Here is a 12,499-nt window from a genome sequence, read left to right on the forward strand (position 1 = left end):
TCTCTCCAATGGCAGGAATGCTTTGGCGGAGGATGAGCTGAGCATTGCTCCGATGAACTCTATCCTCTGTACCAGAACTAATGGGGATTTTTTGTCATTTACCAACAGGCTGAGGCGATTGCAAGTGGCTAAGAGCATTGTGACATGCCTTTGGACCTGGAGCTGCCCTTGACCAGGCAGTTGTCGAGGTATGGGTAGATCTGGATACCCTGACGTCTGAGGTAAGCCGCCACTACCGACATGCACTTGGTAAATACCTGCGGTGCTGTCGCTAGGCCAAATGGGAGGACCACAAACTGATAGTGGTTGGGACCTACTGTAAACCAGAGGAAGCAGCTGTGTCCCTCGAAGATGGCGATGTGAAAGTACGCATCTTTCAGATCGAGGGCAGCGTACCAGTCTCCCGGATCCAGGGAAGGGATGATGGAGGCCAGGGAGACAGTGCGGAACCTCAGCTTCGTTAGGAAGCGGTTCAAGTCTCGCAGGTCCCGGATACGTTGCAGACCGCCTTTGGGATTAAAAGTAATGGGAATAGAACCCCTTGTTCCTGTACTCTGGACGAACAACCTCCACCGCACCTAGCTGCAGTAACCCCTCGTGAGAAGGGTCCCTGAAGAGGGACGGGGAAGTGGGGGGTGGGAAGGAGGGGTAGAAAGCAACTAAAGGGTGTAACCCCATGCCACCGTACTGAGGACCCATCGGTCTGATGTTATAGATGCCCATGCAGGGAGGAAAGGAGAAAGCTGGTTGGTAAAAATAGGGGAGGGAGGAAGGATCCTGGGAACAGTCTGGTAGGTTGCCCTCGGGTGTACCCTCAAAACGAGCGCTTGCCCGCCTGCTTATTGCAGGTCGAGCTCGACTGAGAAGCCTGTGAAAGCTGTTGGCTAGGACGCTTCTTGTAGTCTCTGGATTTCTTATGGGGAGGCTCCTGGCGGGGGTGGCTCCCCTGGTCCTGAGGCTGCTGTGGCTTGAACTGGTTGCGGGCAGGGCTGAGAACATACAAGCTAAGACGCCCCTGAGCTGAGTGCATCTCAGTTTCAGTGAACTGCAGACAGGTGTGGCCCAACCCCTGTGTCTGTGCTGACTGGAGTGTCTAACTTAGCAAGACAGGAGTGGAGGGGTGCCTGTTCTGGCAGGAAGGGGTTCTCTGTGGTATCCCAGCTCATCGAGTGACGGTCTAAAGAGAAAACAAATGGAAATGTATGTGCAATTTGCCCAGGAAAAGGCTGCTCTGGAAAAAGAAAAGGCTGCCCACCCGCACTCCCTGGACTTAAAAGACAAAGCAAATTGAGACCCAGAAGCACGAACTGGCTGTAATGGAGTGGAAGAGGTGCACAGAGACATGTATCCTGGAGCTGGAAGTTGGGGTCCTGGTGACTGCTGCGGTGGGAACAGACCTCAAGGACTTTGTAGCTGGAAGCAAGCCCAACCTGAGTGAAGGGGCGGGGGGGGGGGGATTTTGCTGGCCAGTGAAAGGTCTGTCATAGCTGGTAGCTGTGAGCCCACAGCTGGATCAGGGTCTCTTTCCCTTTTGGGGGACACAGGAGTGTCTGCCCCAGAGGGGAGCCCAAAGAGGAATTTTAGGTATACTGCCTCCGCCATAGTCAGTGTCCAAGTCTCCGGCAGTAAGTTCAGGAGGAGGATGTGACGTTGCACTCTATATGATTTTATGAAAGTATCCTGATGAGTGTGAATATAATGTAACTAAAATATGCTTCATGCAAAAGGTCTCTTGTAAGGTATCATTACAAAGCTTATAATCTACTGAGAGTGGTCATCCTATTTGAATAAATGTATCACTCTTGTATCTGAAACTAGAAATATGAAATATAACTCTGAGGGCCTAGTGTAATTATGCAAAGTGTGGGCCATTAATGGTGGTTTGGAATCTTGATGGCTCCCATCAACCAGGACAACTGACTGTAGATGGCTCTGTTTTACTTGTAAGTCTTCCTGTATATGTGTGTGCTGTCAAGTGGGTAATGAAGTCTTATAGATCATGTCACCTGAACTGGAATCTATCTTTAACCTGGTGCTTTTCCATTGAGAAGGAGGGGGTGGGAACCCAGAGAGGGACAAAGGATTCCCGCCTTATGCAAAAGATATATAAGTCGGTGGAAGAGAACAAAGGAGGAGCCATCATGAGAAATCCCCTAGCTACCACCTGAGCTGGAGCAAGGGCTGTAACAGGGGAAAGAATTGTGCCCAGACTAGGAAGGTGTCCAGTCTGTGAAACATCCCTGAGGGTGAGATTTTATCTGTATTCACAAAAAGAAGAACAGGAGTACTTGTGGCACCTTAGAGACTAACAAATTTATTAGAGCATAAGCTTTCGTGGACTACAGCCCACTTCTTCGGATGCATATGATGCTACTCTGAAACCTATCTGTATTCAGTTTTATTACTGTATTAGGCTTAGATTTGCGTGTTTTATTTTATTTTACTTGGTTGGTAATTCACTTCGTTCTGTCTGTTATTAGTTGGAACCACTCAAAGCCTACTTTCTGTATTTAATAAAAATCACTTTTTACTTATTAATTAACCCAGAGTATGTATTCATACCTGGGGGGTGGGGGGGGAACAGCTGTGCATATCTCTCTATCAGTGTTACAGAGGGTGAACAATTTATGAGTTTACCCTGTATAAGCTTTATATAGGGTAAAACAGATTTATTTGGGGTTTACCCTGTATAAGCTTTATATAGGGTAAAACAGATTTATTTGGGGTTTGGCCCCCATTGGGAGCATCTGAGTGTTAAAGACAGGAACACTTCTTAAGTGGCTTTCAGTTAAGTCTGCAGCTTTGGGGCACGTGGTTCAGACCCTGGGTCTGTGCTGGAGCAGACTGGCGTGTCTGGCTCAACAAGACAGGGTGCTGGAGTCCCAAGCTGGCAGGGCAGAGAAGGCAGGGGCAGAAGTAGTATTGGCACATCAGTTGGCAGTTCCCAAGGGGGTTTCTGTGATCCAACCCATCACAGGGTCTTCGGGACTGGTGGTGCTTGACGGATCCGTGACAGCTTGAAGCCAGCAATCTATGTCTCGCGCTTGACGAATGGGACCGGGATGAGGAGTGGGACCGGGAGTCAGAATGGGCCTGGTGCCAGAAAGCACCTGCACGCAGTGATGCCCTCCTAGGGGATCAACGATGGTCCAAGGAATGGTAACATTGATCCCTCGACGGGGCCCTGGAGTGGTACCATGGTACGGACATACTGGGTGCCGGGACCGGTACTCCTGCCGGGGTGGGTGGGTGCATGCCTCCAAATGTCTGCACCCAGTAGCCGGTGAGCTGGGTCTTGAGCCTCTCTACCCATGCCCAAGGTCTGGGGACCCAATGGGGCTGCAGTGCGTCTGCCTTTCACAATCAGAGGCATGGCGGTTACGGGAGGGTAAGCGCTGGTAGGACGTCCCCCATGACGAGGAACGGTGGTGCGGAGGTGGGGACTGAAGTGGTCCGAACGTGGGTTTACCCTGTGACCAGGTAACCACAGGAGCCAGTGTGGGTGGCACTAGGAGGGACCTTATCTCCTGTGCCGCCTGCAGGGCCTCTGGCATGGACGGTATCTGGAGTTGATGGAGACTTCTTCCACTATCCAGGGAAGGCGGCAGGGAGCGGGCTGAGCTTGGGCCTGAGATCCCGATGGGGGTGAAGAGTTGCCCGGCATGGGACCTTGCTCGCACCGAGTCTTATCCTTCCCCTTGCAGGAGGTTGGAGACAGACCTAGCACTGTCTTCTTGGGCTTCTTGGTCGGAGCCACAGATGGGGACCGGTGCCAGTACCGGTCCTGGTGGGGCGCTGCATACCGAGGTCACAGTGCTCGGCACCAAGTCGGAGCTTCAGTGCTGGGGTGAGGGCCGACTCCATAAGGACCACTCTTAAACAAATATCGTGTTCCTTCTTAGTTCTTGGCTTGAAGGACTTGCAAATTTTGCACTTTTCACTAATGTGCCCTTCACCCAAGCAACGCAGACAACTGCTGTGTGGATCACTAATGGGCATAGGCTTCTTGCAGCGATCACAGGGCTTAAAGCCTGGGGACTGGGGCATGCCTCGTCCTGAGGCAAAGTCTTGTTCGGGACCTATGAAGTCCCTAACTATAACTAAGGGATTTACAAACACTAACAGAAAACTGTATGCACTATAATACAAGAAATAACTAGTTTGTACGAATGAGCAGCAACAGCACTAGCTGAAGCAGCAACAGTTCCAGTACCATCACTGGCAGCAAGAAGGAATTGAGGGTGGCGGGAGCCGATGGCCCCATATATTCCTCGGCATGTACGCGCCACTGCAGGGGGTGCGGAGCCGGTCCCCTATGGATACTGCTGAGGGAAAAACTTCTGGCACCAGTGCACGTGGTGAGCACACACACTAAGTTGAATGGACATGAGCAAGCACTTGATGAAGAACTCAGAACTCACTGATCATTAATACTATTGTGGGGGGTGGGGGGAGGCATGTATGGGTTGTAGTAGGAAGAGAGCCTGAGACATAAGCCCTTGCATCAGAGGCCTGGTATGAGGCAGGACCTGCTCACAGAATCTGGCAAGAACAGGGCTGATATTGCAGAAATACACATTCCTAAGAAGTACAGAGTACTCATGCAAACACATCCAGATATCAAGTGGTACCAGAACATCCCAATATCAAGGATGGTACAAAAACATTCCCCAAGGATAAGAGGAACACACTGACCCCTCCTAAAAGATAAGGTCAGGATGACAGTACGTAATAGAGCTGTTTTGATCAAACCAACACGTATAAGGTAATAAGTGATAACTAGCCACATCAGGGGGCAGTAACCACAGTAACTATGTCAGAGGGGCAGTACTTACTTGCTTGTATTGGGGTATAAAGATGCATCCCAGAGGGAGTATCTTTGTCTGGCCTAGGGAGGAACGGAAAGTCCTGCCATTCACTGAGCTGGTCCATTGTTATGGGCATTCACGTATTAGTGGTCCAGTAGAGTCTGCGGGATACTAGTACAGTCATTCGTCGACAATAAACCTGGCCGGGTGCCTTCGTCCCTTAACGGATCTTGTGGTCATTGGGTAGTTTGCTTGAGGTCTGCTATGCCAGCTGTCTGCGCAAGGCTGGGGCGGCACGCATTGGGAACACACACGCAGCCAAACATCTATCAACATCTAACCACATGGGTGACATGCAAAATTACAAACATGGTGGAATTAGGTTCTTAATTGTGTGCCAGGCAGAACGTAAGGTACCCACCCTAGACAAAGGAATGTGGTTTCACCTGTTTGCATGTGTCTCCAAGATAACTTGAGAGACACTGGAAATCCATTTACAGAAAAGGTAAACAAAGCCACCAAGCTAGCAAGGGAAGGAGATAACCACTCAGTATCACCGGAGGGAGGAACCAGCATGAAGCCTTCGCCAGACCACATCACGTCTCTTCCCCGCAGGAGAAAAGGGGGCATGGAGGGATACATTTCAGAAGAATACACATCAAAGGTTTACTGGACTATAAAGGAATGGTCAGAGAACCCCTGAATGATCCTTTTAGTTAAAGAGACATTGAAACTGAGCACTTTGAACTCTGTAAAGGATCAAGGCCAGAGGAGCTTGTAAGCCATTGCTGGAAGAGAGACTTGCTGAGAAAGACTCCTTTTTGACCAAAAGACTCTAGTTTGTTAAATCAGGTTTTAGTCTTAGGAGGGTATATTTGCTTTTGTTTCCCTGTCACCCTTTCTATCTTTATTTATTATACTTGATATCACTTAAAACTATGCCTTTTTGATTAATAAATGTGCTTTACTTTTAATATAAACTAACACAGCGCTGTGATTGAAATAAGAGTGTCAAACCCCAGTTAAATTAATGAGTTGATGTTTACTGTCTCCTCAGAAGAGCAGTGAAATTAGTAACTTCTGCGAGAGTTCCAGGAGCGGGCTGGACACTACAGGCAAACAAAAAACAATGAGGAGTCCTGGTGGCACCTCAGAGACTAACAAATTTATTTGGGCATAAGCTTTTGTGGACTAAAACCCACTTCATCAGATGCATGGAGTGGAAAATACAGTAGGCAGCTATATATATTACAGCACTTGAAAAGATGGGAGTTGCCTTACCAAGTGGAGGGTCAGTGCTAATGGGGCCAATTCAATCAGGGTGGATATCGCCCATTCCCAACAGCTGACAAGAAGGTGTGAGTATCAACAGAGGGAAAATTACTTTTTGGAGTGACCCAGCCACTTCCAGTCTTTATTCAGGCCTAATTTGATCGTGTCAAGGTTGCAAATTAATTGCAGTTCTGCAGTTTCTCGTTGAAGTCTGTTTATGAAGTTTTTTTGCTGAAGAATGGCCACTTTTAAGTCTGTTGTTGCATTCCAGGGAGAGTCAAGTGCTCTCCTACTGGTTTTTGAATATTACAATTCTTGATGTCTGATTTGTGTCCATTTATTCAGTTGGCCAATGTACATGGCAGAGGGGCATTGCTGGCACATGATGGCATATATCACATTGGTAGATGTGCAGGTGAACGAGCCCCTGATGGTGTGGCTGATGTGGTTAGGTCCTATGATGGTGTCCCTTGAATAGATATGCAGACAGAATTGGCAATGGGATTTGTTGAAGGGATTGGTTCCTGGGTTAGTATTTTTGTCGTGTGGTAAGTATTTGCTTCTGATTGGGGGGCTGTCCATAAGCGAGGACTGGCCTGTCTCCCAAGGTCTGTGAAAGTGAGGGATAGGTTGTAGATCCTTGATGATGCGCTGGAGAGGTTTTAGTTGGGGGCTGTAGGTGATGGCTAGTGGCGTTCTGTTACTTTCTTTGTTGGGCCTGTGTGTAGTAGGTGACTTCTGGGTACTCTTCTGGCTCTGTCAATCTGTTTCTTCAATTCCCCAGGTGGGTACTGTAGTTTTAAGAACACTTGATAGAGATCCTGTAGGTGTGTGAGGAGAAGTTATATGTGTGGAGGCTGGTAGGGGCAGTGTGCTGGGAGAAAAGCTAAGCCCTGATTGGGGGCGGGGCTTCTCTGCTCAGGGGTCCTATAAAGGTAGCCAGTCAGGCAGCGGCATAGACAGCTGCAGCGGCACAGGAGCCAGCAAACAGAGCTGTAAACAGAGGAGTTTCAGTGGGAGTTTGCGGGGGAGACTAAGAGACCTAGGCAGAGGAATAGACAGGCTAGTGAAGGGAGTGGGTGGTGTTCTGGTGCCTGTTGGGGGTTTGTTTTGCTGTGGGTGGTGGTGGTGGTTTGATTGGGTTTGTGTTTCCCAGACTAACAGGTTTTAGGTGGGAAGGCTATGACCGATACAGAGGCAGCAGTGGAAGACACAATGAGGATGACTGGATGTGGAAGCTGCAGCATGTACATGATCCTGGAGGGGGTACCTGAGAAGAGTTTTGTCTGCATGAAGTGCTGCCTGATAGAGCTGATGGAAGAAAAGATCCGAGGATTGGAGATGCAGGTGGAAACTCTGGTTCAGTTTAGAAGGGGGTTCGAGCAGATGATGGAGCAAGGACATGGGGAGGCTGAAGGGAAAAGCTCAGACTTGCAGATGGAAGCAAGACCAAAGAATTCTGAGGGGAGACTGCTGGGTGAGGAAAGTGGACAGTGGAAGTATGTGACTAAGAGAACCAGGCAGAGGAAAAGACAGGCTAGTGAAGGAGAAATAGAGCTCAGGAACAGGTTTGCAGAGTTGGAAAATGAAGAAGGGGCACAGCAGGTGGTCGCTGAAGGTGAGAGGGCAAGGAAGAAGAGAAGAGCAGCTAGTCCCATAGGAAGAGGGGAAGAGTCAATGGAGATAACAACACCAAATATGAGCCCCAGGAGGGTACGGGATGGATTGCGGAGGATTGCAAGGGACAATAGAAATAGAGAGGACTTGCAGCCAGAGGGAACACAGGATACACCAGAGAATCACACCATCACCAGGAAAAGGCAGGTCTACTTGATTGGGGACTCCTTACTGAGAAGAATAGACAGGCCTGTAACTAGAGCTGATCCGGAGAACAGAAGGGTGTGCTGTCTGCCAGGTGCTAAGATACGGGATGTGGACCTGAGGCTTAAAAGGATCCTAATGGGAGCGGAAAAGAATCCGCTGATTGTCCTTCATGTGGGAACAAATGATACGGCTAGATTCTCGGTGGAACATATCAAGGGAGACTATGCCAGGCTGGGGAAGACGCTTAAGGAAATAGAGGCTCAGGTGATCTTCAGTGGGATTCTGCCTGTTCCTAGAGAAGGGCAACAAAGGTGTGACAAGATTATGGCGATCAACAGATGGCTCAGGTAGTGGTGTTATAAGGAGGGCTTTGGGATGTATGGCCACTGGGTAGCATTCATGGACAGAGGACTGTTCTCTCGGGATGGACTTCACCTGAGTAAGGAGGGAAATAGACTTCTAGGATGGAGGCTGGCACAACTGATTAAGAGAGCTTTAAATTAGGAATTTGGGGGAGATGGTTGGGAGATGTCCAGGTAATCTCCACACTGGAATTTAACATTGAGAGGGAAGAAAACAAAGTAAGAAAGGATACAGCCATGGGTATGAGAATGGACATAAGGAGGAAGGGTAGTGTAGATATCAGTCTAATAGGTGATACTGGTGGTAGAATGTCTGTGCCTAATCGGGTAAAGAATGTCAGTGAAGCCAAATGGCAAAAATTAAGATGTTTGTACACTAATGCGAGGAGCCTAGGTAACAAAATGGAGGAACTAGAGCTACTGGTGCAGGAAGTGAAACCGGATATTATAGGGATAACAGAAACATGGTGGAATAGTAGTCATGACTGGAGTATAGGTATTGAAGGCTATGTGCTGTTTAGGAAAGACCGAAATAAAGGCAAAGGTGGTGGAGTAGCATTGTATATCAATGATGAGGTAAACTATAAAGAAATAAGAAGTGATGGAATGGATAAGACAGAGTCTGTCTGGGCAACAATCACATTGGGAAAGAAAGCTACTAGAGCCTCCCCTGAGATAGTGCTTGGGGTGTGCTACAGACCGCCAGGATCCGATTTGGATATGGATAGAGACCTCTTTAATGTTTTTAATGAAGTAAACACTAATGGGAATTGTGTGATCATGGGAGACTAACTTCCCAGATATATACTGGAGGACAAGTGCTAGTAATAAAATAATAGGGCTCAGATTTTCCTGGATGCGATAGCTGATGGATTCCTTGACCAAGTAGTTGTAGAACCAACAAGAGGGGATGCCATTTTAGATTTGGTTTTGGTGAGTAGTGAGAACCTCATAGAAGAAATGATTGTAGGGGACAACCTTGGTCTGAGTGATAATGAGCTAATTCAGTTGAAACTAGATGGAAGGATAAACAAAAATAGATCCGGGACTAGGGTTTTTGATTTCAAGATGGCTAACTTTAAAGAATTATGGAAATTAGTTAGGGAAGTGGATTGGACTGAAGAACTTGTGGATCTAAAGGCGGAGGAGGCCTGGAATTACTTCAAGTCAAAGGTGCAGAAAGTATCAGAAGGCTGCATCCCAAGAAAGGGGGAAAAATTCATAGGCAGGAGTTGTAGACCAAGCTGTATGAGCAAGCATCTCAGAGAGGTGATTAAGAAAAAGCAGAAAGCCTACAAGGAGTGGAAGATGGGAGGGATTAGTAAGGAAAGCTACCTTATTAAGGTCAGAACATGTAGGGATAAAGTGAGAAAGGCCAAAAGCCATGTAGAGTTGGACCTTGCAAAGGGAATTAAAACCAATAGTAAAAGATGCTATAGCCATATAAATAAGAAGAAAACAAAGGAAGAAGTGGGGCCGCTAAACACGGAGGATGGAGTGGAGGTTAAGGATAATCTAGGCATGGCCCAATATTTAAACAAATACTTTGCCTCAGTTTTTAATGAGGCTAATGAGGAGCTTAGGGATAATGGTAGGATGACAAATGGGAATGAAGATATGGAGGTAGATATTACCACATCTGAGGTAGAAGCCAAACTCGAACAGCTTAATGGGACTAAATCTGGGGACCCAGATAATCTTCATCCAAGAATATTAAAGGAACTGGCGCATGAAATTGCAAGCCCATTAGCAAGAATTTTTAATGAATCTGTAAACTCAGGGGTTGTACCGTACGATTGGAGAATTGCTAACATAGTTCCTATTTTTAAGAAAGGGAAAAAAAGTGATCCGAGTAACTATAGGCCTGTTAGTTTGACATCTGTAGTATGCAAGGTCTTGGAAAAAATTCTGAAGGAGAAAGCAGTTAAGGACATTGAGGTCAATGGTAATTGGGACAAAATGTAACATGGTTTTACAAAAGGTAGATCGTGCCAAACCAACCTGATCTCCTTCTTTGAGAAAGTAACAGATTTTTTAGACAAAGGAAACGCAGTGGATCTAATTTACCTCGATTTCAGTAAGGCATTTGATATGGTTTCACATGGGGAATTATTAGCTAAATTGGAAAAGATGGGGATCAATATGAAAATTGAAAGGTGGATAAGGAACTGGTTAAAGGGGAGACTACAATGGGGCATACTGAAAGGTGAACTGTCAGGCTGGAAGGAGGTTACTAGTGGAGTTCCTCAGGGATCGGTTTTGGGACCAATCTTATTTAATCTTTTTATTACTGACCTTGGCACAAAAAGTGGGAATGTGCTAATAAAGTTTGCGGATGACACAAAGCTGGGAGGTATTGCTAATACAGAGAAGGACCGGGATATCATACAGGAAGATCTGGATGACCTTGTAAACTGGAGTAATAGTAATAGGATGAAATTTAATAGTGAAAAGCGCAGGTTCACGCATTTAGGGATTAATAAGAATTTTGGTTATAAATTGGGGAAGTAACAGAGGAGGAGAAGGACCTCGGAGTATTGGTTGATCACAGGATGACTATGAGCTGCCAACGTGATATGGCCATTAAAAAAGCTAATGCGGTCTTGGGATGCATCAGGCGAGGTATTTCCAGTAAAGATAAGGAGGTGTTAGTACCGTTATACAAGGCACTGGTGAGACCTCACCTGGAATATTGTATGCAGTTCTGGTCTCCCATGTTTAAGAAGGATGAATTCAAACTGGAACAGGTACACAGAAGGGCTACTAGGATGATCGGAGGAATGGAAAACCTGTCTTATGAAAAGAGACTCAAAGAGCTTGGCTTGTTTAGGCTAACCAAAAGAAGGCTGAGGGGTGATATGATTGCTCTTTATAAATATATCAGAGGGATAAATATCAGGGAGGGAGAGGAATTATTTAAGCTTAGTACCAATGTGGACACAAGAACAAATGGATATAAACTGGACATTAGGAAGTTTAGACTTGAAATTAGATGAAGGTTTCTAACCATCAGAGGAATGAAGTTCTGGAACAGCCTTCCAAAGGGAGTAGTCGGGGCAAAAGACATATCTGGCTTCAAAACTAAGCTTGATAAGTTTATGGAGGGTATGGTATGATGGGATAGCCTAATTTTGGCAATTAATTGATCTTTGATTATTAGCAGGTAAATATGCCCAATGGTCTGTGATGGGATGCTAGATGGGGTGGGATCTGAGTTACTACAGAGAATTCTTTCCTGGGTGCTGGCTGGTGAGTCTTGTCCACATGCTCAGGGTTTAACTGATCGCCATATTTGGGGTCAGGAAGGAATTTTCCTCCAGGGCAGATTGGCAGAGGCCCTGGAGGTTTTTTGCCTTCCTCTGCAGCGTGGATTCTCTGCACCTTGAGGTCTTTAAATCACGATTTGAGGACTTCAATAACTCAGACAAAGGTTAGGGGTTGGTTACAGGAGTGGGTGGGTGAGATTCTGTGGCCTGCGTTGTGCAGGAGGTCAGACTAGATGATCATAATGGTCCCTTCTGACCTTAAAGTCTATGAGTCTGAGGGATTGTAGCAAATGCGGTTGTATCTTAGGGCCTGGCTGAAGACAATGGATTGTGTGATGTGTTCTGAATGAAAGCTGGAGGCATGTAGGTAAGTATAGCAGTCAGCAGGTTTCCGGTATAGGGTAGTGTTTATGTGACCATCACTTATTTGCACTGTAGTGTCCAGGAAGTGGATCTCTTGCACTTCAATCTCCCTGGACACTTAACAACAGACTTAAAAGTGGCTATTCTTCAAACAAAAAAAATTTCAAAAACAGACTTCAGCGAGAAACTGCAGAACTGGAATTAATTTGCAAACTTGACACCATCAAATTAGGCCTGAATAAAGACTGGGAGTGGCTGGGTCATTACAAAAAGTAATTTTCCCTCTTTTGATATTCACCGATTCTTGTCAACTGTTGGGAATGGGCCACTGTCACAACCCAATGGCCCCCTTCCTCAGGGAGTCCCCGGGGAACGCAGATCAGCATTGTATGTGGTGAACGCTGTTGCAAGCATCGCAAAGCATTTTGGGGAGGGTCAAAGTTGTGTGAGTGGGGAATAAAAGATTCCTTTACAGGAGTATGAGAGGCCAAGAGAGGGGAGGGACAGAAAGAAGAAGGGCACGCCCTGCTAGGCCCGAAGATAAAACACTCAAGGCCACAGCACACATCTGACTCTCAGCTGCCAGCCAAGAATGAGGGGAGCC

At 46.8% G+C, this 12,499-nt stretch overlaps 1 protein-coding gene across 1 annotated transcript in view; it reads right to left on the reverse strand.

Moving 5' to 3' along the window:
• Positions 1 to 897: 897 nt before the first annotated feature.
• The window catches only part of LOC101947352 (zinc finger protein 3-like), a 33,236-nt gene continuing 21,634 nt past the window's right edge, over positions 898 to 12,499 (reverse strand). The window contains exon 4 of the mRNA XM_065553213.1: positions 898 to 1,177. Coding sequence (XP_065409285.1) covers positions 1,038 to 1,177 — 140 coding nt within the window. The 3' untranslated portion in view covers positions 898 to 1,037. The remainder of the gene's footprint in view (positions 1,178 to 12,499) is intronic.

The sequence above is a fragment of the Chrysemys picta genome, chromosome 7 (assembly GCF_011386835.1).
Source record: "Chrysemys picta bellii isolate R12L10 chromosome 7, ASM1138683v2, whole genome shotgun sequence".
Taxonomy (NCBI): domain Eukaryota; kingdom Metazoa; phylum Chordata; order Testudines; family Emydidae; genus Chrysemys; species Chrysemys picta.